This window comes from Dipodomys spectabilis, unplaced genomic scaffold, assembly GCF_019054845.1.
Source record: "Dipodomys spectabilis isolate Male_0828 unplaced genomic scaffold, ASM1905484v1 ptg000357l, whole genome shotgun sequence".
Classification (NCBI taxonomy): domain Eukaryota; kingdom Metazoa; phylum Chordata; class Mammalia; order Rodentia; family Heteromyidae; genus Dipodomys; species Dipodomys spectabilis.
In genome coordinates, this window is record NW_024871034.1 from 140,374 (window position 1) to 168,340 (window position 27,967).

Below are 27,967 nucleotides of genomic sequence, written 5' to 3' on the forward strand. Positions count from 1 at the left end.
TGAATGGATCAAGAAAATGTGGTATATATATCCAATGGAATTCTATGCCTCCATCAGAAAGAATAACATTGCCCCATTTGTTAGGAAATGGAAAGACTTGGAAAAATTATATTAAGTGCAGTAAGCCAGGCCCAAAGAAGCATAGGTCCCATGGTTTCCCTTATTTGCAATAACTAGTATATGTCTGAATCAAGCAGAAAAGGTCAAATAAGTTGATGTTAGGGAAATGAACCCTAAGATATGTATTCAAATGTTCTGTTTCTTTCTTGCGATTGTTTCTAACACATTTATAAGATGATTTCTTTGTTGCTCTGTATGTCCCTCCCCCACAGTATAAGCCCTGCTTTCATTGTATTTGATGTTGGTACAATTTGTGGAGGGAAGGGAAAAAAATCGTTTAAATAGGGATACAGGTGGACCCATTGCAACAATTAGATGTACAAGTCGTTATGTCAAAACAAACTGTACAACTCTGGTGGGGGGGGAGGAGGATTGGTTGGGGGGGAGGATGGGAAGGGATGGGAAGGGGAAACAAAGGAGGACGCTACAATGCTTGATAAGAAATATACTCATTATTTTGCCCATGTAATTGTAACCCCTCTGTACAGTATTTTCACAATAAAAAATGAAAAGAAATGAACTTTTTGAAATTATTGTTTCCATGCATTTCATTTCATTCATTTGTCAATATCTCTGATGCCATTTTGCTAGCAGGAATCTTGCTATAGGTGGAGAGAGAATCTCTTCTCTACACTATTTTCTTTTGAATAAGAATGAGAAACCAAGTTATACTGGATAGTAAAAAGGAAAATGATCTTACTCCAAAAAAGACACTGGGTTTAGTAGGCTAGAAGCAACTTTAGCAACTCAATTCATAGAAGAGCTTTCCTTTTCATTGTGCTGTTTGCTTTAGTTTTTGAAAGTCAATTTAAAAGGCACAGACCATGTCTTTACAATGCAGATTATACCTTTTTGTTGCTATGCTCTAAAAAGGTGATTTAATGATAATTAAGTACCTGTGTTGATCTATATACAATAAATTTGTTTTAAACTATAATGACAGCACATCCCTGTTTGATCATGTACTTTTTAGAGTGTTAAATAAACACAGAAGCCTGGACTTAAGCGCTATATACATACGAGGTGTTGGGAATTGTGATATACATACGATACTTAAAAAATCAGATAGGGTCTTGTATATCTCATTGTTAAAATGGGTCAAACTGTATCCTTTTCTGGCATTTTGTTATTTCCCTTCCCCTCCCCAAATTAGAAAAATCTATATACAAGAAGCAGGGCATTGGAATCAAATGCAGTTAAAACAGGGGTTATACTATGGGGGAAGAACACATAAAAGAAACCAAAAAAATCACATAGTACATTATAGGTACATTAAAAAACAACAGCAACAAAGGTAAAACGTCTTGTGTCTCAATCTTGGGTTTCATTTTCTTAGCATCATCTTATATGGTCTATGTTGAAAATGAAATTTCAACATAGAGGGAGAAGTTGGGGAGGTGGGGAGGGAAGGGATGGTAGGGGAAAAATCAAAGGAGGGGGTAACAATGTTCAATAGGAAATGTACTCATTACCTTACTCATGTAACTGTAACCCCTCTGTACAGTATTTACAATAAAAATATATTTTAAAAAATCAGATAGTGCTATTGATGAGGGGGAAAGAACATGGAGAGCATGTAAATAGGAAACTGTCAGTAGGTTGAGGTCAAGTTTACCATCGTATGCACTGTAGTATTTTCATTCTGGCAATACCTATAATACCCTAAGTGTAGAGTCAATATTGTGAAAGAGGAAGGATGAACATTATGGTGCTATTATGACATAGCATGATCTCAGAATGTATTGCCTTTGTACCTTCATATTCACTTGTTCTGTAGATATTATGCATTCCATTGCTACTAACTCTAGCCTTGTTGCTGTTTTCAAAGCTCATAGGCCAAGAAGTACAAGGGGGATTTTGAACTTGGTTCTTATAATAATGAGATTAATCTTTATGTAGTGTAAGGTTACCTTGAAGAAAAACTGCTTGGATCAGTATGTGGGCCTACTGATTCAAAGGGCCAGAGACCTGAAGCAAAACAATTAACGGGAAAGGGAAAGAAACACTGGAAACATTATCTACTACAAAGAATCTGTCTAGAAATGGAAACATGATTCTAATTTTTTTTTTTTGCCGGTCATGGGACCTAAACTCTGGGACTGGATGCTGTCCTGCAGCTCTTCAGCTCAGGGCTAGCACTCTACCACTTGAGCCACAGCACCATTTCTGGCTTTTTCTGCTTATGTGGTGCTGAGGAAGCGAACCCAGGGCCTCATGCATGTGAAACAAGCACTCTAACACTGAGCCACCTTCCCAGCCCACTTGATTTTAATATTAAAGCAAGATCCAGGGCTCTGTTATAAAATTTATCTTCTCTTTTTAACAGCCAGAAGGGTAGAAAAAATATTAAGAAAGCATCAGAATTCTCATGTCTATGATGATTATTTATCTTGTTACTTGCTGGAAGGTTGGAATCTTCAAAAGAGGAAATAATCTGAGCAATATTTTATTGCTGTAATTCACTAATGTATAATTTTTTAAATATAAAGTGATGTTTATTGAAAAGACTCCAAGAAATAGAAACAAGTGGTTTTTTTTTCTTGTTGTTATTTTGCACCCCTCCTCGCCTTTGTTAGCGTTTTGTTTTCTGTACCATTTGTATTGTATGTAATTTTATCTGTTTGGGGGGAGTACGGGGCGGGGTGGGGGAAGGAAGAGAAATGGTGGACAAAGGATGAACTCAGCAGTGAAACTCTCTAGACACTATGTTGAAAATGAACTATATGACTTGTGGGGAGGGGTGGAAGGGAAAAATTGAAGAAAACAAGGGAAGAGGTAACATTGTTCAAAAAGAAAGGTGCTCATTACCTGCCTTAGGCAACTGTAACCCATCTGTACATCACATTTACAATAACAATAAAAAATAAGGATATTTAAGATAGAAAAAAAGAGTATCAACTCCCTAGGAGAGTTTCTACTCCTTTTCAGAGGAATATATATATACATATATATATGTATATATATATATATATATATATACATATATATATGTATATACTGTAAAAATACTCTACAGAGGGGTTACAGTTACATGATAGTGTAATGAGAACATTTCCTATTGATCACTGTTACCTCCTCCTTGGTTTTTCCCCTACTATCCCTTCCCTCCCCACCTTTTCAACTTCTCCCTCCCCTCCACAAGCTGTAAAGTCCATTTTTAACATGGTGTCTTCTACATCTCATTGTTACAATGGGTTAAACTATATCTGTATTTCAGTATTTTGTTATTTATAACTTTAACCAACTCAACTAACCAAAAGTTTTTACTCTGAAATAAATGTGGTATATTTCGTTTAGTGTTTTTTAAACTGATATGCAAATTAAAAGCCCCATGCATTTTAATATAATTTTCAATTCCCTTGTGGACAAATAGTCACACTTTAGTGTCACTTAAATGAAGAATAGCTGTTCATCTGTAAAATACAGATACAGAAGGCTCTGGATTTTCATTTTAAAGTGCTTAATTACCTGCATAAATAGAGAAATAAAATAAGGAGTCCAGGCCAAGTTCATAAGGGTTTTAAATTACGTTTCTTTTGCTAAATGAGCAACAAAGAATCAGTGTTGCAAGCTGTTGTGTGGACATAAGCCAAATGTAGAAGAAAATGTTGAAAAGAACAAGAGGAATAGGAACTGAATTAAAAAAAGATATGAGGCATGAACCAAAACAGAAAAAACAAACAAGAGAAAGTGTATGTGTGCATCCACAGGACAATATGAGAATTGGATTTTTTAAAAAATCAACTAAAAAAAAGAAACTGATATGGTTAGTCATTCAATGCAAAAATATTTGAGGATTCCTTGCTTCAAATCACTCCTAAAATTATGCTTCCAGCCGGGCGCTGGTGGCTCACGCCTGTAATCCTAGCTACTCAGGAGGCTGAGATCTTAGGATTGCGGTTCAAAGCCAGCCCAGGCAGGAGAGACCTTGAGACTCCTATCTCCAATAAACCACCAGAAAACCGGAAGTGGCGCTGTAGCTCAAGTGGTAGAGCACTCGCCTTGAGCTGAAGAGCTGAGGGACAGCGCCCAGGCCCAGAGTTCAAGCCCCACGACCGACAAAAAAAAAAAAAAAATTATGCTTCCAGTATTTCTATTTTTGAAAGTACTCATTATCACTGAAGGACCACAAAAAACACTGTATTAATTTATGAACCAAAACAAATAAAAATGACTATTACATAAGTCTAAATAGCCACTCTAAGTAATTCTCAGATTAAGCATCTTGACGCCTAACTCAGGATAGAAAACAGTGGATCAGAGAAGAAAAAGACATCACATAAGGTGACTTCCCTACAGTTGTTGAAGAAATTTACTTACTATCAGATAAACAATTTACAGTATTTATTCCCTCTAGAGATATGAAATTGTGAATCAATCAGCAGTTCAAGATAGTTATTTATACCCAGTAGAAAAGGATATGGCTTTAACTTTTTAAAACCAAAATAAGAAGAAAAATTTGTCAGCTCAAATGTTGTTTATCTTCAGACACCAGCTTTAACATTAAACAATTCAATTTCTCAAGTTCTCCTTTCATAAGTTTTTGTAACTTAGATGTAAAATTAGGGTTTCAAAAATATTTAGCCGGGAATGCTAAATGTTATATATAATTATCACTGGTTTAAATGTATCCCCTACTAAAGACCCATTTCTTTGATGAACATTGATGCAAAACTTCTCAACACGATTAAACAGGATTCATTTCAGGGATGAAAAGCTGGTTCAATATATGCAAATCAAGCAATATTATTCATCACATCAACAGGAGCAAGGATAAGAACCACATGGTTATCTCAATTGATGCAGGAAAATCATTCGACAAGATCCAACACCCCTTTATGATGAAGGTTTTGGAAAAATTAGGAATCCATGGAACATTCCTCAATACAATAAAGGCTGTATATGACAAACCTACAGACAGTATTACACTTAATTGTGAAAAACTAGAGCCATTTCCTCTTAACTCAGGAACAAGACAAGGATGTCCACTTCTTTTCAACCTAGTATTAGAATGTCTAGCTACAGCAATAAGACAAGATGCAGACATAAAGGGGATCCAAATAGGGAAAGAAGAAATAAAACTTTCCCTCTTTGCAGACGACATGATCTTGTATTTAAAGAATCCCATAGAGATTGCATAAAGTTGCAGAGCTTCTGCAGGGCAAATGACATAGCTAGCAAGATCAATAGAAAGCCCACGGATTGGGAGAAGATCTTTACTAGCCATACAACGGACAAGGGTCTCATATCTAAAATATACTTGGAACTCAAAAAATTAAACCCCCCAACAACAAAACCTCAAAGAAACAACTGTCCAATAAATAAGTGGGCGAAAGACTTAAAGAGAAACTTCTCTGAAGAAGAAAGAAGGATGGCCAATAGACACAGGAAGAAATGTTCAACATCCCTAGCCATAAAAGAAATGCAAATCAAAACAACATTGAGATATCACCTCACTCCAGTTAGAACGGCAAAAATCAAGAACTCTAACAACAACAAATGCTGGAGGGGATGTGGACAGAAAGGAACCTTACTTCATTGTTGGTGGGAATGTAAACTTGTTCAACCACTTTGGAAAGCAGTATGGAGGTTCCTCAAAAGACTACACATAGAACTCCCCTATGACCCAGCAATCCCACTTTTGGGCATTTACCCAAATGTTTACAAACAAGACCACACTAAAGCTACCAGCACAACTATGTTTATTGCAGCATTATTTACCATAGCTAAGATATGGAACCAACCCAGATGCCCCTCAGTAGATGAATGGATCAAGAAAATGTGGTATATATACACAATGGAATTCTATGGCTCCATCAGAAAGAATGACATTTCCCCATTTGTTAGGAAATGGAAAGGCTTGGAAAAAATTATATTAAGTGAAGTAAGCCAGGCCCAAAGAAACATAGGTCCCATGGTTTCCCTTATTTGCAATATCTAGTATATGTATGAGTCAAGAGGAAAAGGTCAGATAATGTGATGTTAGGAAAACGATCCCTTAAATATGTATTTTAATGTTTTTTTTTTCTTTCATGCATGTGTTTCTAACGCATTTATAAGATTATTTCTTTGTTGCTTTGTATGTCCCTCCCCCACAGTGTAACCCCCGCTTTCACTATATTTGATGTCAGTATAACTTGTGTAGGAGATGGGGACAAACAAGTCGTTTAAGGATTCAGGTGGACCTGTTGCAACAATGAGAAGTACAAAATGTCATGTCAAAAATGAGCTTTACAATGTCGGTGTGGGGGGGGGGGGAGAGGGTTTGATTGGGTGGGGGGAGGGGGGAGGGTGGGAAGGGAGGTGAAGGGTAAACAAAGGAGGAGGCTGCAATGCTTGGTAAGAAATGTATGCATTATTCTGCCCATGTAATTGTAACCCCTCTGTACAGTATGTTCTCAAATAAAATAAAATTAAATTAAAAAACAAACAAAGAAAAAAAGAATCCCATAGATTCCACTCCCAAATTACTCAAACTGATTCAAAACTTTGGCAAAGTAGCAGGGTATAAAATTAACCCTCAAAAATCAATGGCTTTTCTGTATGCCAACAATGAGAAAAGTGTGGCTGAAATTAGGAAAGCAACTCTATTTGTAATAGCCCCACAAAAAATAAAATACCTAGGAATTAACCAAAGAAGTGAAGGACCTCTATGATGAAAACTTTAAAATCTTGAAAAAGGAAATCAAAACAGAACTCAGAAAATGGGAAAAACTCCCATGCTCCTGGATTGGAAAGATTAACATCAGGAAAATGGCAATACTTCCCAAGGCTATCTACAAATTCAATGCGATACCTATCAAAATTCCAACCTCATTCTTCAAGGAAATAGAAGAGGCAATCCAAAAATTCATATGGAACAATAAAAGACCCTGAATAGTAAAATCACTCTTCAACAGAAAGAACACTGCTGGAGGAATATCAATACCAAATTTCAAACTCTACTATAAAGCCATAGTAATCAAAACAGCTTGGTACTGGCACAAGAACAGACCTCAGAACCAATGGAATAGAATTGAAAACCCAGAAATGAACCTACAGACCTATAGCCATCTAATCTTTGATAAGGGAGCTAAACAAATGGAATGGAAGAAAGACAGCCTCTTCAGTAAATGGTGCTGGCAAAATTGGTTAACTACTTGTAGAAAACTAAAGCTAGATCCTTATATATCACCCTGCACCAGAATCAACTCCAAATGGATCAAAGACCTCGGAGTCAAACCAGACACTCTGAAAACATTACAGGATGGAATAGGAGAAACCCTAGGCCTCCTTGGCACAGGCAGAAATTTTCTTAACAGAGTCCTGTAAACACAATAAATCAAAGAAAGGTTGGACAAATGGGATTACATGAAGTTGCAGAGCTTCTGCATGGCAAACGTCAAAGCTAGCAAGATCAATAGAAAGCCCACGGGTTGGGAGAAGTTCTTCACTAGCCATACAACAGACAAGGGTCTCATATCTAAAATATACTTGGATTGGGTGGGGGGGAGGGGGGAGGCTGGGAAGGGAGGTGAAGGGTAAACAAAGGAGGAGGCTGCAATGCTTGGAAAGAAATGTATGCATTATCCTGCCCACGTAATTGTAACTCCTCTGTACAGTATGTTCTCAAATAAAATAAAATAAAACTTAAAAAATAAAATAAAATAAAATATACTTGGAACTCAAAAAATTAAATCCCCCGACAACAAATCCTCAAAGAAACAACACCCCAATAAATAAGTGGGTTAATGACTTAAAGAGAAACTTCTCTGAAGAAGAAAGAAGGATGGCCAATAGACACATGAAGAAATGCTCAACCTCCCTAGCCATAAAAGAAATGCAATTCAAAACAACATTGAGATACCAGCTCACCCCAGTTAGAATGGCAAAAATCAAGAACTCTAATAACAACAGATGCTGGAGGGAGGGATGTGGACAGAAGGGAACCTTACTGCATTGTTGGAGGGAGTGTAAACTTGTTCAACTACTTTGGAAAGTAGTATGAAGGTTCCTCAAAAGACTCCACATAGAGCTCCCCTACGACCCAACAATCCCACTTTTGGGCATTTACAAAAACGTTTACAAATAAGACCACACTAAAGCTACCAGCACAACTATATTTATCTTAGCATTATTTACCATAGCTAAGATCTGGAACCAAGCCAGATGCCCCTCAGTAGATGAATGGATCAAGAAAATGTCGTATATATACACAATGGAATTCTATGCCTCCATCAGAAAGAATGACATTACCCCATTTGTTAGGAAATGGAAAGGCTTGGAAAAAATTATATTAAGTGAAGTAAGCCAGGCCCAAAGAAACATAGGTCCCATGATTTCCCTTATTTGCAATATCTAGTATATGTATGAGTCAAGCAGAAAAGGTCAGATAAGTTGATGTTAGGAAAATGAACCCTAAGATATGTATTTTAAATGTTTTTTTTCTTTCATGCATTTGTTTCTAACGCAATTATAAGATTATTTCTTTGTTGCTTTGTATATATCCCTCCCCCACAGTATAACCCCTGCTCTCACTGTATTTGATGTTGGTATAATTTGTGGAGGAGAAGGGGAAAAACAAGCCGTTTAAATAAGGATACAGGTGGACCTGTTACAACAATGAGAAGTACAAGTTGTCATGTGGAAAATGAACTGTACAACTTGGCTGGGGGGCGGGAGGGAGGATTGTTTGGGGGAGGGAGGATGGGAAGGGATGGGAAGGGTAAACAAAGGAGGCTACAATGCTTGATAAGAGATGCTCTCACTATCTTGCCCATGTAATTGTAACCCTCTGTATAGTACTTTCACAATAAAAAAAAATAAAAATAAAAAAAATATATATAAATAAATAAATTTAAAAAAATAAATGTATTCCCTACTGGTCAATTCATCTGACTATCCATTTATCCATTTATTCTTCTCAATCGTCCTCATTTACAGAAAAGACTCACCTCTGATTGTCCTATGAGATTTGTATGTTCCCTAATAATATGCACTTGTATACATCAAAAGAGGAAATAAAAAAATCTCAGAAAAAACTTGTAATCTCATCATCACCTTTAAGTACTTGGTTACATAAGGAGATTCTCATTTTAAGTTTATTCAATCTGCCCAGGACTTACCTTGCATATCCTGTAGACTTTCCAGTGAAATTTTTCTTTGACAAACAGCAATTTCTCTGATCTAATTGCTCCTTTGCCTACTCTACCTGGTTTAAAATAATGTAAAAAGAACTTTTGCTGCTAATGTTGTTTTTAAAAAGCATATACACAAATTCATCTGGATAGTGATATCGCATAGTTATTCACCACTTATTAGTTATAGATTAATAAATCTAGTACTAACCAATAGTAGATAATAAGTACACAGACAGACAGACATAGGGACTAACAAAGAAACACTTAAATAAATAAAGGATATCTTCATCTTTTCCACAAACTTATCATGTGGGCTTTCGGGTTCTGGAAATCTCTTGATGTCACCTTCCAGACAGGCGATTTGTTCTCCCATTGCTGTAAGACTGCTCTTGAGAATCTGGGCTGAAACTTAGGAAAAACATATAGAACATTTAGAATTATTGATCACATATTTCACAAAACAACCGAAAATTGAGTGTGTTTGTGTGTGTGTGTGTGTGTGTGTGTGTGTGTGTGGTATACTTAATACGGACAATGGATTCATGAGTCTTTTCACATTTTTTCTGAATTATTGCTCATAAAAATTCTACTCACCAAGAAATAAATGAAAATGTGTAATATAATACACCAAATCATCATGTTTAATATAGGAATGTCACCATTTTACTCAGCTATTAGTTCAGATGAACCCATTTCTACTTAAATTTATTGATGGAATTCCTAATAATTCATTCTTTAAAATCGAATTTGAAGATTAAAGAGAAACTAAGGTTCAAAGAGACTTTATCATATTAATGTATGTTCTTGGCTCTATAAATGATTTAAGGTTACATTATAGGAAAGGATCAAATATTTTTCTTTCTGTTAAAATATTGGGATTTTAATAAATGAATACTTATGTTAAAAAGTTTCCATCTTTAGAAGTTTCCATTCTCAAAAGAGATATGAAAAATAAGTGTTGTTACAAAAAGAATTTAGAGCAGACTTGAGTGAACACATATGCACATACAAACGCAAAAGCTTCAGTGTGTCCTCCAACACTATCATTACTTGCTTTAATTATCCCTAACACTCTCTGCACTGTTCTTTTTCTCTCAGTGACAGCTAATAATTTTTAGTGTTGTATTCAAGCTGCTCTTAAATACATGCATACTTTAGATCTCTCACAATGTCTTCTTTTTCAAAGAGGTACTTTAAATAGACATAACCATTTTATAGATACTCTATTATTGCATGACTGCCACTTGTGTCCAAAGATATATCTACCAGTATCATTAGCATGGGGCAGGTTTTAATTGAAGACACAAGTTGATAGATAGCTAGTAAATAAGCTTTTTAACCACGCCCCTCAAATACTGTTCTTTAATTAAACACAATGAAACACAAACAGAAAAACATTGCAATATTTTTAAAAGCAATTTTTGTCTCTCCTATACACATATGAATATTACAATGAAAAATTAAAGAGGATGACAAAAATAAACCTGAGAAATTTTAGCCCTACTACTCTGATACAAATTCATCACTGACAGGCATACCTTTATAACTCAACAAGGAGAAATCACCTTAAATTTACATAGAAGTGCATGATTGAAAATCAAATACCAACATTAAAGACTACTTTTTCCCCTTATTAATGTCAGTTCAAATAGGTTTGTGCAATTTAGTTCCATTTGTTTAGATCTGACAAGTTTAGAAATTACTCTTTATTGGATTAGACTAAGACAGTTTTATCTTCCCAAAAACTTACTAATGGTCCAGGAATCATGGCTTACTTTACTGAAAGGATGGGTTTGCTATGAACAAAGTAATTCTGACTTTAAAAAATAAAACAGCTTCTTCATGTATAGACTTGCTAATTATTCTCCTTCTATACTTGTTTGGCTGGAAAGTTAAAGATCTGAAATTGGTCAGCTAGTTGTGTCCTTTGGTATGTAAGGATGGGGAGGCAAAATATAGAATTCCAAGGTATAGTTCCTTGGCATAGTTTATGTTGAGAGAATCTAAGAGTCAACAAGTATGGGAGGTATTTAGTGAGGGTCCACTGAAGCAGACTCTTAATTGACAAGTGTCCTTTTACATTTTGTTTGTTTTTAACTGGCCAGTTGTGGCATTTGAACTCAGGGCCTGAGTGTGATTTCTAAGCTTCATTGCTATCGAGGCTAGCATTCTACCACTTGACCCACAGCTCCACTTTTGACTTTGTTAGTGGTTAAGTGGAGATAAGAGACAAATGAACATTCTTGCCTGGGCTCATTTCAAATCTTGATACCCAGATCTCACAGTCCTGAATAACTAGGATTACAGGCGTGAGGCCCAGGTATGAGGCACAGGTGCCTGTTGAAAGAGGTGTCCATCTTAATCCCTAAGTGAACCATTCTAATCTATGAAGATAAAGAAATAGGGAGAAGAATCTAAACAATTAGGGCCTGCTAAATTCCCCCTTAGTTTTTTACATCTAGCTTATATTTTCTTCTCCTTGCTACATCTTCTCAGGACTTCATATTCTTTAGCAAAACTAATACAAAAATCAGTTAATTTTAATCTTTCTTTAGGTCTTCATTTCCTTCTGAAAGTTCTCATGTCACAGAAAATTCAAATAAATTTGTTTTGTTAATGAATCTTGTGTTACAGGAGTCTCAACCAATGAACCTAAAATGCATAGAATGTAAGATACCCTTTTTTACTGTACAGCAGTAATAATTTCATGGTAACTTTCTGCATTAAAAATGTATACAAAGGCCACACTTAGGCCACAATAGCAATCTTTATACTTAAGAGCAATTAATAAAAATGAGATAATTACTTCAACTTTCACTAAGGAGATGATAATAACTTGCATCTTTTAATTGTTCAATACAGAAACAGCTAACTTACTAAACAGAGAAGACAAGCTAAGTCTGAAAAAAACAGGCTTGCTGAGTTTTCCTCTTCATTGTGTTGGCATTAGATCGTACTGTTTTATCCATGAAGAATACTTAACATTCTTAAATGTAAAAAGAGAAAGGTTGCCTTGGATCTTGGGTCTTTATATCAGAAGTTCCCTATTTATTATAGCTTGATTTAAAACCATTTGTTTGCTATGACTTTTTTTGTTTTTCTCAGTTGAATATTCTGCTATTATTTTTATGGTAAGTAAGGTAAAGAATTCATTTTGGTATATGAAGAATGGTAAGGATCAATGTCGATGTAATCATAAGAATGTCCATTAATACTTATTGTTGTGCTTTATGCAGAATACATGAGAATATTTACTGCATGAATATGTACTTTTTAAGAAATCTTGGTACACATTTAAATTCTGTCCATGTTATTGCAAGTAAAAGGATAGGTAGAGGTTAGATACAAATGAGAAAGGAAAACGAAACAGAAGAAAAGTAATAGATTTTTTATAGTCTCTCAATGATTTTTTTCTGTCTTCTGTGTACTTAGGATTACAGATGTGAACCATCAATACCCTGGCTCCAAAAAGCTCTTAATATTCTTGACTTCCAAAGATAAAACATTAGAGATATAATAATCTAGGAGTTCTACCTTACATGCAAATTTATTATAACAGCATCAAACAAATAATGCCATTGTACAAAATACTTATGTTTTTTTTTCATAAGATAAAAACTCAGGTTACATGGTGTCATTGAAATCATAGACTTAAGTTTCCATAACAGCACATTAGATAGAGTGTGATTGTTAAGGCTTACAAGAAGAGAGTGCATAATCCTGGGAGAACAAACATGAGGGCAAAAGAAAAACAAAAACAATACAAAGGTTCAGTTGTAGAACTGGCAGCAGTTTTACAAAATTCAATTGATCGCTGGATGTATCTGATTGTCTCCCATAGGGCTCATTCATGAACATAAGACCTGGGCAATCACACAGGGCCCACATTTACAAGGTCCATGAGCTTTGCTTAAATGATGTTGTCATTGTGTTTTGAAACTCACCATGATTCCTGCAGTTGAGCTCCACATTTTTATTTTCCTCTGAGCTCCCCAACTTATATAGTCAGTACTGATCATCAGATAAAACAAATGTCTTTGGAAGTACTGATTAGAGGGTTGATTAGCTCATTTGCCTGCGGGCTTTTTCATATTTCCTGTTTCCTCCCTGGTGAAATTGTTTCAGTGGATATTAACTCACTGTACTGGTCTCGACTTGGGTTTGGGAAGGGGTGATGGCACACAAGGGGTGCCCAATAACTCCAGATAAGAAAACGTGTACAGATGATATCATCATTATTAAGTTGTTTTTTTGGTTTTTTTTGGTCAGTCATGGGGCTTGAACTCTGGGCTAGAACAACTGTCCCTGCCCTCTTCAGCTCAAGGTGAGCACTCTACCGCTTGAGCCACAACACCACTTCCAGTTTTCTAGTGGTTTATTGGAGATAAGAAGTTGACCCATTGTAACAATGAGATGCACAAGACACTATATTGAAAACTAACTTTACAACTTGGCAGGGAGGGAGGAGTTGGGGAGTGGGGAGAGAAGAGATGGTAGGGGAAAACAAAGGAGGGGGTAACAATGCACAATAGGAAATGTACTCATTACCTTACTCATGTAACTGTAACCTCTCTGTACAGTATCTTTACAATAAATTTTTTTGGGGGGTAGCCCGGTCGTGGGGCCTGAACTCTGGGCCTGGGCGCTGTCCCTCAGCTCTTCAGCTCAAGGCTAGCGCTCTACCACTTTAGCCACAGCGTCACTTCTGGCTTTTTTCTTTTTGCTTATGTGGTGCTGAGGAATCAAACCCAGGGTCTCATGAATGCAAGGCAAGCGCTCTACCACTGAGCCTGAGCCACCTTCCCAGCCCCACAATAAAAATTTTTTAAAGGCCAAAAAAAAAAAAAAAGAGTCTCACGGAGTTTCCTGCCCGGGCTGGCTTTGAACCATGAACCTCGGATCTCAGCCTCCTGAGTAGCTAGGATTATAGGCATGAGTCACCGGCTCCTGGCCATTAGAAAGCTTTATATGTACTTATAATAAGCTGATTGAACTCTGTGTGTGTGTGTGTGTGTGTGTGTGTGTGTGTGTGTGTGTTTGTCCGCCCACGCTAATCCTAGGGATTGAACTCAGGGCCTGGACAATGTTGCATCAGGTTATCACTCAAGGTTTGTACTCTACCACAGCTCTGCTTTCAGCATTTTGGTGGTTAATTAAAATTAAGAACCTCTGAGTGGGGGGGGGGGGGGAGGTTGGGAAGAGATGGGAAGGGGAAACAAAGGAGGAGGCTACAATGCTTGATAAGAAATGTACTCATGATCTTGCCCATCTAATTGTAACCCCTCTGTACAATATTTTCATAATAAAAAATAAATAAAAATTAAAAAAAAATTAAGAACCTCACAGACTTTTTTTCTTGAACTGGCTGTCTTCAAACCTGATCCTCACATCTCAGCCTGCTAGGATTACAGGTGTGAGCCAACAGCATTACTAGTGCAACAGCACACTTGAACTCCTATCTCTTACTTTTCATTATGCCTTGGTGCAAAAATAATTAAGTCTGCTCTCTATTGACAGGAAAAGCATCTATTGTATCATCTTAATCTACTCAGGATATAATCAATTTCTTCAAGAATTCTAATGTTATTAAAGTCATTTCCTAAATACATAAGTAATAACTAACATTAACTAAGTCCTATAAGATAGATATTCTTCAAAGTAGTTTTACATATTAACTCCTCTAATTTTCATTATAATTCCATAAGGTTCACTGTTCTCAACCAAAGGCATTATAAATGTAAAGCAATGCTTATAAAGCCTACATTGTCACCATCCTGAAATCAAATCAGTAATATTTGCCACTCATTGATACAATGGCAGCCTACTTATTTTTTTTTTTCTATTTTGTTTTTGTTTTATTGGTTCATCCTAGATCTTGAACTCTTGGCCTGGGCAGTGTCTCTGAGCCTGTTTTGTTTTTTTTTTTTTTTAAATTTTATTTTATTTTATTTGAGAACATACTGTACAGAGGGGTTACAATTACATGGGCAGGATAATGCATACATTTCTTACCAAACATTGCAGCCTCCTCCTTTCTTTACCCTTCACCTCCCTTCCCACCCTCCCCCCTCCCCCCACCCAATCAAACCCCCCTCCCCCCCCCCCCACACCGACATTGTAAAGCTGGTTTTGACATGACATTTTGTACTTCTCATTGTCGCAACAGGTCCACCTGAATCCTTAAACGACTTGTTTGTCCCCGTCTCCTCCACATGTTATACTGACATCAAATATAGTGAAAGCGGGGGGTTACACTGTGGGGGAGGGACATACAAAGCAACAAAGAAATAATCTTACAAATGCGTTAGAAACACATGCATGAAAGAAAAAAAAACATTAAAATACATATTTGAGGGTTCGTTTTCCTAACATCACATTATCTGATTTTTTCCGCTTGACTCATATCTATACTAGATATTGCAAATAAGGGAAACCATGGGACCTATGTTTCTTTGGGCCTGGCTTACTTCACTTAATATAATTTTTTCCAAGCCTTTCCATTTCCTAACAAATGGGGAAATGTCATTCTTTCTGATGGAGGCATAGAATTCCATTGTGTATATATACCACATTTTCTTGATCCATTCATCTACTGAGGGGCATCTGGGTTGGCAGCCTACTTATATATGTAGTTTGTGAATAGAGTGTAGCCTCAAGAATGGTCATAGGAGGCAAGAACGCAGAGAATCTAATCTTAGTTAAGGCAATAATGACTTGAGGTTTATTAAGCCAGTGATTGAGTCTGTGGACCTTCATTTACTCATTCACAAAAGGAAGGCAGATACCTTCCTTAAAAGGCATGCAAGTTAAATAATTTAACAAAGTATGACTTATTATACTTAGTATATAATAGATCATGTATAAATATTCCAACCAGCAATATCCTTCCTCCTCAAATAAAAATTCAACTGTATATGTGCCACCAAGAATTAAACAATATAGATACAATCTAAGAAAAAAAAGCAGACATTCTCTACCTTCCTATTTGCTTCCAGGCATAGTTTGATTGAATTTAGTATCAATATTCTTTCTTACCAATAGTATTTCACTTTCTGTTTCTTGATTTTTCAAGGCACATGGAATTTTAGGTCTGGAGATTTGTGACAATTATACCGACGAACAGGCAAATTGTTAGAAAGTAAAGGAAAGATTCAAATTTAAGAGTATTTCTGGAAACTAAAGCCTGCATAATACTTCTTAATTTTCCTGGAGACAAAGTTATTTTGGCTTCCTAGATTTGTCTAAAGATACGAGGCAAAAATAGTACACAAAATAAATTAATATGTGTTTATTACCTGCCTGGTTGTGTCCTCTGAATACATTTGCTTTAATCTTAACAGGTAGAAGTCAAATATTGTTATGATTATTTAACTGTTTAACTTTCTCTTAGCCTACCTTAATTTAATTGTGTATGGGGGGTGGGGGTTGGGGCTGCCTTTGTGTGAGGTGGGAGAGAGACAGGGAGGACAAGGGGGGGGGGGGGCAGAGATGAACATTTTTACAGAAGGTGGAAGAAAAATAAAAGTACCTGGAAGTGCAAGAATATTTAAGCACCACAGTGGGTTAGAAATGTTGTCTTCTGCACAGCCTCAGCTTCAGGTTATATTTTTGGGCCTGTCATAATATTAGTTCACTAATATAAATTAGCGAGTTTTTAATGATGGTGCAAACATTTTCTATCTGAGTAAATTCCCACTACAGGCATTTCCAATGACTAATTAATCAATGTGGTGGCACTTAATTTTTTTCTCATTTCATTTATTATATCTGCTATTGAATTACTGAATCTGAATTATAACACTAAAAATTAAATTATAGCTATTGGGTTCTTTATTATAGCTCTCTTTCATGTACTCCATAAATAACCTTTTAAGCTCTGTGTACTCCTTTGAGTTTTATGTAGGAGAAACTTTCCCCACAAATCTTATTTATCTAATTACTTCAGTTGAAAAATATACATATTTTTCTTTCTTTCTTGGCTTCAAGGAAATATATCAGTATGGCCTGGTTTTCATTGAAAACATTTTCAGTGATAGACTTTAATTTGTGATCTTAAGAGTAAAAGAGAAAGATTTTAAGTGAGATTTTTTTGAATTGAAGGACTATTCAATTAAAATGTATAGAGAACAAATATACATTTTAGAGGAAAACAACCCACAATAATCTTGTGAGATTACTAGAATCTAGTGAGATTCTCTAGACTGTATTTTCTTAGTAAAGAAAAGAACATCTCATAAAATGAAAAGAAACAAAACCAATAATTACTGGAAGGTAGGGCTAAAGGATAGCTGGGGTAGGTATACCTAAGAGGAGGTAAAGCATTACCATCTAAATAATGGTATGTAATTTTAAAAGTCTATAGCCCAAAAGCAGTGGAAGATTGCTTGGGAACAATGACACTCCCATCACCTGCTGTCTCTTTGGCAACTATTATTTTGCCTGAAGCAAATGCTATGTGAATTTTCAAATTGCAAGCTAAAAAACAAACTGAAATCTCGTCCTCTTACCAACAGTCTTAGCTCAAGGCCAGGATTGGGAGTACAAAAGCAAGGTGAAGCTTCTAAAAAGCAGCCTTGGATATAGGCTTGTCAGAATAATTTGTTCTCATCATCAAAAGAATGAACTTCATCAAAGAAGAATCTTTCTATTCAAGCCCCATTTACTTGGTACACACCTGCAATCCTAGCAATCCAAGGCTGAGTGAGACAGGAAGATCTAAACTTTGACACCTTAGCTCAAACAAAAATTCCCCTCCTCCACTTACTACCTTTCAAATGAAAATAAGTTAAGTCCAATGTTTATTAAGTGGATATCAGACTATTCTGATGTGTCCTTCCAAGGAGATTTTATTTAAATGGATGACAGTACTCATCCCCCAGCAAAGATTGCCAGAAATTTTCAATGTTGATACATCCGTTATGACAATTCTATATTAATGTCTTTACTTGACAAGACTGTAATGCATTCATCCATCACCTTGGACTTAGAACACTAATGACAAAAGTAATCATTGTCAGGTTCTAAGCTATATATCTATTATGGATGTTATTTATTTTATCTTCCTGAACCAGAATGTAATTTCTTTATTTAGAATGGTATTCACTTAGAACCATTGCCAGTATGCAGTAGATGCTCAGTACAGACTTTAAGGAAACACATGCATTATCTATAGCTGTACCTTTTTTTTTTTTCTCTTAGTACTCTTTTGGGCAGTTAGCCAAAGTCCCTGCAGTAACTTTCCAAAGTCTTTGAAATCACACCCATTATAACCTGGCAAGTGTGAAGATTTGTTAATGATATAATCTTTTGTTAGTTTTCCTGAAAATAGTCTTCTCTTGCCCTGTTTCTGGAAGTCTTATTTTAAATTTTAGAACCACCTTCAATCCCTGACTTACAGGATATTTTCACTGTTTTCTGGCTTTCATTGATGATATCAAGATTGATACAAAATCTGTGATATTAACCTAAATATCTATTTCTGTAGACTACTTTAACTGTAATATGTTGGTTGAATTGTGTAATTGTTGCTTTTTCTTTATCTTACACTCTTCTTCCCTTTTTTCTTTTTTTTGGCTTGTTTTTGGTCGGCCGTGGGGTCTGAACTCTGGGCCTGAGTGCAGGCCCTCAGCTCTTCAGCTCAAGGCTACCACTCTACCACTCGAGCCACAGTGCCATTTCCAGCCTTTTCTGCTTATGTGGTACTGAGGAATCGAACACGGGCCTCACGCATGCAAGGCAAGCACTCTACCACTGAGCCCCCTTCCCAGCCCTCTTCTTCATTTTTATGTGACAAAATCCTGTTCTTTTCTCATGCTATTCTACAGGTAACTATATTTATTTTATCATATTACAGACTGTTCAATTATTATTTCTGAATATAAGACCTACTTTATTCACTTTATTGTCTACCAAAACTTCTGACATATATTTCTCTTACATCATCATCCTCTCAATTCTTTGTGTGATATTTTGATTAGGTACTTTAAATCTTTGTATCTCAGCCTCCAAAGTAGCTAGAGTGTGAGGCACTGGAGTCTGGCTCAATAGAATTAATATGGTATTAAAATCTTTCAATATATTTCCCTTAAAAGTATAATTTCAATCACAGAAACGATGAGACAAAGGGTGAATCAATTCAACAGTGATACTCATGAGACACTGTGTTGGAAGTGAACTTTACAATTTGGGTTGTGTGGGGGTGATAACCGGAAAGGGGTTATGCTGTTCAAAAAAAAAGGTATTCATTACTTGACTTATACAACAGCAACCCCTCCCTCTGAATATGACCTTTACAATAAAATTTAAATATATTAAAATAAAAAATAAACATTGTCAAAAGTAGCCATTTAATATGACAATATGGGACCTTAAAATTAATTAGTAAAATTATAGAGCAAAGGATATATAAAAAGTGAATTTGCTAATTAAGCCAAGAAGGAAGTAAATCCTAATTTAAGAAAAATGAAATGAGAATGGTAAACTTTGAGATTTGATAATATTTTTACATGCATGTTTTATTTTATAGAAAAACAATTGAGCTAATAGAAATATCTTGAAATACCAAATAGAAAAAACTTATATTCAATATTGCCAAACAAAGTTGTGATAAACCAGTGGGGTTATAAATGAGCATTTATAAATGCTTTTATGTAAGCAATGACAATTATAACATTACTAATGTGAATTTTTACTTCTATCATATTATATCCTTAATAAGATATGAGGAGATTCATGAAGTAATATACCATGAGGTTATTTTTCACATGCCTTTAATACAAATCAAACACATGTAGATAGAGCCTTCATGGAGTTATAATGCTATGTACTAAAAGAATGTTAGCCTTATTTTATATCATTTTTTGTGATCATGATCACCTTTCCCATAAACTATTTTTGAACTAATCAGGAAAGTTAATAGTATCACATGATTTGGAATATACTCATGTGCTTCACATAATTTTTCGGGGACAAATTTAGTGCATGAAGTCCACAGCTTTTATACAAACATGATGCCATCATTTTCATCCAAGCTGAGCAGAGGTTGTTAATGACATCAGTGGTGTTATGTTGAGGTCATAATGCTGAAGCCATAACATTAGATTCTATTTCACATTAGTATGGCCTGGATTCATAATTGTTTTACTGTGTCAAAGTGTAATATATATAAGGTCAGACAAAGGGAATGCTTGTGCAGGTAGAAGCATCTTACATGGTAAGATACTGCACCGTAACTGTAGGTACTAAAATGATATTACATGCCCTAAAATAATACAATGGCAATGTAAATTAAAACAATTAGAGTAATATAATTGTGTTAGATTTCTAAGCTTCTCACTACTGAAATTGATTTCTAAATTAAGTAAGGCCTGATTGGTACTATAATCTCATAAATGTAGTATATTTTTAAAATATTTTTGCCCAGTAAACAAACAACAAATATAAAATAAATATGGGACTGTGGCTTAGTGGTAGAGTGCTTGCCTAGCATGCACAAAGCCCTGGGTTTGATTCCTCGGTGCCACATAAACAGACAAAGCTGGAAGTGGTGCTGTGGCTCAAGTGGTAGAGTACTATCCTTGAGCAAAAAGAAGCTCAGAGACAGTGCTCAGGCCCCAGGACTGGCAAAAAAATAATGCAAATGAGGTCCGAGAGGTAGGTAGCAGTCTTCTAGGTCATGGTAAGGCCTATAAATAGAAGACGAACTTAAATTTTAAAAAGATAACCTGAAGGTATATGGGAAATGTTGGGAGGGGTTAATAATGAAAACAATGAAATAGTTGTTGAAACTTAGATAGGAGATGATGGTAGCCTGGATTAGGGTGGCCAAAAATGGCTCAGTATTACTTTAAATTTTGTTTTTGAGCCAGGAGTGGTGATGCAAGCTTTTTGGGAGGCAGAGTTCAAGGGATCATGGATTGAGGCCAATTCAAACTTTTTAAGACTACATTTTATTCATTGTCTAGGTGTGGCAGGGTATGCTTGTTATCCCAATTATTAGGAAAGCACAATGGCTGGGTATAGTGGCACATGAATGTCAACCTCAGTGACAGGAGGAAGCACATATAGGAGGATCACAGCTCAAGCCAAAAGCAAGACCATATCAAGAAAATAACGAGAGTAACAGGGGCCTATAAGCACAGCTCCAATGGTAGAGCACTTACCCAGCAATCCCTATTACTATAGTACTGTCAGAAATGTGGAATGGACTCTAATGGCTTCAGTATTATGACCTTATGCAATCTCACTACTGTCATGACAACCAGTGTTCAATTTGGATGAAATTTTAATGCCTTCATGTTTACACATATCTCTAGACTTTTTAAATTACTCAGTGGTAGTTCTAAGGTTTGAACTTGCAGTCTATTGCTTGCTAAGCCACTGTTTTCCTACATGAGGCATGACTCTAGTACTTTTTGTTTTCATGGCATATGATATGTATTTCAGATGTACAGCTGACTGAACATCAAGTAGACAAAATGTAAGAAGAAAAGTATGGGCAAAATAAGAATAACTTCTGCATTTCTGACACCAATAACAGGAACATAGCTATTCAGAGAGGAGATGTGGGAAACAATCAACGGTTCAGCTTTAGGCCTATAGTTTCAACCATATGAATCATCTAAAATGGGACATGAAACAGATTTGAAATAGGCAGTTGAACCCTAATTATAGTAAAGAGGTTGTTTCTGAACACCGAAAATAGGAATATATTTGCATTTAGATCCCACTTACAACCATAACATCAACTTCATTACATTGTTAGGAAATAATAATAGTCCATAGCTTTAGTTTTCTGGTTATATAAATCTTAATAATAATTCTTATATCCTGGACTCAATTTCAAATGCAAACATTTGTAGATGTTGGATAAGGTCATTTTCCTTTGGGCTATGTTCATAATGTACTTTTATGTCTCCCCTCTCCTGTGCCTTTCCCTGTGTTACTCTACAAATACCCAAGTACCAGGCATATTTCTAATATTTCCTCCTTCAAATGGCTTATTGTTTCACTTCTCTTAAAACAAATATTGCTAGTAACAACCAGGAAGTTAACTGCATTTGGAGACCCTGTAAACCATCAGAATTTCACTCCAAAGAAGGAGAAACTTGAAAGACTGAATTGTTTTTCACTCAAAAGGCACAGAACGCATGCATTAACACAGAAACAAGGACATAGGAACAAAGTGGTTGGAGATGGTTAAGCCAATTAATAGTCAGTACATGCTAAGTCTTCTTTATTTCCTGCCTCTCTTCTAGAAGCTTTATGAGGATATATTCAATAGGTATGTCTGTGTTCAAGTTATAGTTCCACAAACTTCTTTCAGGGTATGTAAATATTTTCCACATTTTACATATTGGATAAGTATATGGTCATTATTACTTAGTATATTGAGCCATTGGGGATGCTGCACATGTTGGCTTTTGTAATCAAGGCAATCTGTTGGTGACCTGACCGTAATAAAGTCCTTTGAGAAACTCTCTCCTTCTCATTAATAATCTAACCTGCTATCCACTTCAATAGATCCATCAATACAAGTTAACACTTGTTATCTTAATCTTTGGTTTTTGATAATTGAAATGAAAAGTATAATAATTATGGGTCATTTAAATAAAAACATTTTCCCCAGTATTTGGAGGGTCTTCTAGAGCATTAGTAATAGATTTTTTAAAAATCTTCAAATCCACCCAAATGATAATTACTTTCAACATAGGACAACTGAAAATTAAGATTAATCATGCAGGTATATCAGGATCTCACTAAATTTGAAAGCAACTACTATTTCAATATCAAATACGGTTGGCTGATTAACAGTTGCAGAATGACATTTTTTAAGGATAGGACCACAAGAAATTCCATGCATAGATCAGAATTTACATTGATCTTACTGACAAAATAGATATGGGTCTTCCAAAATACTTTTTCTAGTGCTTGAAACTAGACAGTCAATATGAAATATGTGCTGATATTTTAAAAATTGTATTCAACTACTGTTAAAATTATCCAGATTAGATAATGTCAAGAAATACATTTAGCCCAGGGCCCACCAGAGAAAAGTGCCAACTAAATGACAGTTGTTCTTCAAGTGAGACACAAATAAATGTGTCCCACTAAATAGCCTTCCCCCAAACAAATTCAGATTAGTTAATAATGAATCATAAAATCTGGGTGCACATTATGCCAGACTTAACTTTTAAAAATTAAAACCTAATTTTGTCAGTTATAAGACTTAAAATAGTTCTCTAATTCAGATGTCTGCCATGGTATGACAGAAAAAAAGATATGGCTACTTTAATCACACCTACCTGATTTTAGGTCAGACAAGTCTAAACTCAAAAACTTATTAAGGTGATTAAATGAAATATTATATAGAATTCACTGATATGAACTACCTATATATGAGTTTTTGTCTGTGTGTGCTTCTGATATCAACAACGTATGTTAATAGACACAAGGCCCTTCAATATCTGACTTTCTTCCATCTATCTTTGACTTTCATTCAGTATCATTCCTGACCTGCCAACAGTGAATTGCTAGGTCATTCCTGCTATTCTCCCTTGGTTCACATTTCATCTGGTTATCATCTTCTACCCTATTTCTGTCCTTTGACCTTCCAACCATATTAGCTGAACTCTTCTCAAAAGTTTTCTAGGAAAGCCGGAAGTGACGCTGTAGCTCAAGAGGTAGAGCACAAGCCTTGAGCTGAAGAGCTGAGGGACAGCGCCCAGGCCCAGAGTTCAGGCCCCACAACTGGACCCCCCCCCCAAAAAAAAAAGTTTTCTAGGATCTTCTAGATGTAGTAGCTCTCCAATTCTTAATGCTTCTACAATACTTTAAAGACCTTTTAGTTCCTTGAAACAAAGACTCAACAAAAACCTTGGTGCTAATGGTGTAATTTAGTGGTAAAAGGCTTGCACAACATGTGTGAGGTTCTGGGAGTGATATCTAGCACTGCAATAAACAAGTGAGTAAATGCATATATACATGCAAAAGGATTTTAAATTTATTCTAAGCTTCTACTATATTTTTCCATTTATCTAATATTTAAAAAAATCTTTGACCTGAGACACCATTTCCTTTACTTACCCAATTAGAAAACATAGACTTTTAAATTGATTACCTTATAAATCTGAGGGTACAGGTTACAGGAATTCTATATACTACTAATAGAGAAACAGATAATTCTTTTCTAGAAAAGAAGGAGCCACTTAGGAGGCTTCTGAGTAAGTACTTACAACCTTTGACATATAATAAGAGTTGTAAACTGTCTTTATGAAATAGCTTTCTCTTTTGTTTGTAGTGCCAGAAATGTGACATAAAATAAATGTACAGCAATAAAGAATGACTGAAAGAAAATAATGTACTATAGTGATATCAAGGTAACATAGACTATAATGTTACAAAAATAAAAAAATACTTCTGATTTCATGCAAGTGAAAAATTTTGAAATGTAAAAGCATATATAATGTTTGATCAGAACTGCCAATGCCACATTTGTGTGTGTGGGTCATATGTTTGTACTAGAGCTTGAACTCAGGCCCTCACACTCTCACCTGGCTTGTTCTATCACTGCTGGCCCAACTTGGGCCATGCCTCCAGTTTTAGCCTTTTGCTGGTAAATTAAAGTGTCTTAAGGATTTGTGTGCCTGGGTAGGCCTCAAACAGTGTAACTCAAATCTCATCTGAGTAGGTAGGACTATGCACATGCGCTACTGGTGTCCAGCTGTAATTTGTTTTCTTTTTCTTCTGGTCCTTGGGCTTGAACTCAGAGTCAGAACACTGTTCCTGAGTTTATTTCTCAAGGCTAGTGCTCTACCTCTTGAGCCACAGTTCCACTTTGGGATTTTTTTTTAATTTAATTTTATTGTATTTGTGAACATACTGTACAGAGGGGTTACAATTACATGGGCAGGATAATGCGTAAACACAGGAGGAGGCTGCACTTTGGGATTTTTTTTTGGTGGTTATTTGGAGATCAGAGTCTCAAGGACTTTCCAGCCCAGGCTGGATTCTTCAAACTGTCATTCTCAGAAATCAGCTTCCTGAGTTAATATGACTACAGGCATGTTGTCCAGCTGTATTTTGTATTTTGCTTTTAATAAGATCTCTAATCAAAACAAACTCCCTGGGCTGGAGCTACAGCCGGTGGCGGCAGTGGTGGCGTGGAGAGTGGCGGCCGGTTGTGGTTACCCTCCTCCGCAGCGTCCTCGTGGGGTCGTCATTTTTGTCTTCTGAGGTCTCCAGCCCCGGGCGGAGCTGCCCCTCGCTCCCCTCGCTCCTGCAGGGCCGGTCTGGTGGTGACCTGGGTCGCCCTCCGGGCTGCCTTTTTCCTTTTTTTTAATCTTGTTTCCTCGAGGTTGTCTCCCCCTCCCTTCTTGTTTGTGTTGTGTGTGGAAATGGCGAACTTGGCAAATACAAATACTGTGCCTAAATTATACAGATCTGTGATTGAAGATGTTATTAATGATGTGAGAGACATCTTTTTGGATGATGGAGTGGATGAGCAAGTCCTCATGGAACTAAAAACTTTATGGGAGAATAAAATAATGCAGTCTAGGGCAGAAGATGGATTTCATTCAGAAGAGCAGCAGCTTTTATTGCAAGTTCAACAGCAGCATCAACCCCAGCAGCAGCATCATCATCACACCATCACCACAACCATCAGCAAGCTCAACTTCAGCAAACAGTACCTCAACAAGCACAGACCCAGCAAGTCCTTATTCCTGCATCACAGCAAGCCACAGCACCACAAGTTATTGTTCCTGATTCTAAACTGATACAGCATATGAATGCATCAAGCATGAGTGTTGCTGCTACAGCTGCTACCTTAGCACTGCCTGCAGGTGTGACTCCTGTTCAACAGTTATTAACAAATTCAGGTCAGCTTCTCCAGGTGGTCAGAGCAGCCAATGGTGCCCAGTATATCTTTCAGCCTCAACAGTCAGTAGTTCTACAACAGCAGGTTATACCACAAATGCAGCCTGGTGGAGTTCAAGCTCCTGTTATACAACAGGTCCTAGCTCCTCTTCCTGGAGGGATTTCACCACAGACAGGTGTCATCATCCAGCCTCCACAAATATTATTTACAGGAAATAAGACTCAAGTTATACCTACGACAGTGGCAGCACCCACACAAGCACAAGCTCAGATAACTGCAACTGGCCAACAGCAACCACAGGCCCAGCTTACTCAGCAGCAAGCTCCATTAGTGTTACAAGTTGATGGAACTGGGGATACGTCATCTGAAGAAGATGAAGATGAAGAAGAAGACTATGATGATGATGAAGAGGAAGATAAAGAGAAAGATGGAGCTGAAGATGGGCATGTGGAGGAAGAGCCCCTCAATAGTGAAGATGACATGAGTGACGAGGAAGGACAGGAACTCTTTGACACAGAAAATGTTGTTGTATGCCAATATGACAAGATACACAGGAGTAAAAATAAATGGAAATTTCATCTCAAGGATGGCATCATGAATCTTAATGGAAGACATTATATATTTTCCAAAGCCATTGGAGATGCAGAATGGTGAAGAGTTGTTTCTTTTCTTTTATAAATGTCCGCAAAGTGCAGTAGAAACAAAGCTACTGGAACAAAGATAGACCTTGATGACATAGACACTACTTCTAACTGGCAAGACATGGAACTTTAGCACCTGGGATACTTGAGGTGGGAGGGAAGGGTTTTGTATGGGAGAACCATAATTGTCAATTTTAAATACAAGAACCTGCCACTGGTAATTAGCATGTAAAGCTTTGTCTATATACCTGCCTCCAACTTGGGCTCAACCAGAAGTTACTTGTTGGAATGAATTGAAGAAACTTCCCTTTTGATAGATTGAACTGAAATTGCTTATTGTATGTGGTTATATTTGATAAAAATTGTGCGTGAGCTTTTTACAAAAGGGCAAAATTATAGTGTTGAATTTTAATTCACTTGTATAAGGAAACAGTTTAAAACACAGAATAGGTCTTAAATATTTTTACTTGTTATTCTCCCTCAATAATATATGCCTCTTCTTTGCTTTATGAAACATCTATTTAAGATGTACAGGAAATAATAAGTGATCACAGTTTGAAGACAGTTTGACCCAGAAATATAAAGATGAAATAAAAGCTCAGATATTTTAAATATCTTTGCAAAATGTTATGTAAGCATAAATACACAGATAATCTGGTCAGAGGCTCTTTGAGTTTTAAATGGTCACCAATATATTACTGAGATATTGCCTTGCATATAATAGATAAGTATTGAAATAGCTAAATAGATATGTATAGAAGTGATTTTGCTATTCTAAATCAGTAGCTGGCAAAACACTTCCCAAAGGAAAAACAAGACTTTTGGCTATTTTTGTATGGCTTATGAGTTATGAGTGCTTTTTACATTGTTAAGTAGTTAAAAATGAACAGTACTTTGTAAGACATGAAAATTGTATGAAATTCAAATTTCACTATCCACAAATCAAGTTTTATTGGGTTGTAGCCAGACTCCTTCATTTACATAAGGCCCATGGCTACTTTTGTATCACAAAGTCTAAGCTGATTACCTGTGTCAGGGACTTTGTTATCCACAAGGTCTAAAATATTTAATATTTGGCTCAATACAGAAGAAAAGTTTGCTGATCCATGTTCTAGATTTACAGATGTGTAGCCTTGGGAGGCACATCAGCAACTTTCCAAATCCAGATTTCTCATGAGGAAACAAAAAAGAAAAATGAATCAAAATTGGAA

At 36.1% G+C, this 27,967-nt stretch overlaps 1 protein-coding gene and 1 pseudogene across 1 annotated transcript in view; one reads left to right on the forward strand and one right to left on the reverse strand.

The window, feature by feature from the left end:
- Diaph2 (diaphanous related formin 2) overlaps positions 1 to 27,967 on the reverse strand; it is a gene marked incomplete at both ends in the record, with an annotated part of 465,900 nt that overhangs the window by 126,632 nt on the left and 311,301 nt on the right. Inside the window, one exon of the mRNA XM_042665841.1 lies at positions 9,523 to 9,647. Within this exon, the coding sequence (XP_042521775.1) occupies positions 9,523 to 9,647 (125 nt within the window). The remainder of the gene's footprint in view (positions 1 to 9,522; positions 9,648 to 27,967) is intronic.
- On the forward strand, positions 25,566 to 26,769 carry LOC122095526 (annotated as a pseudogene).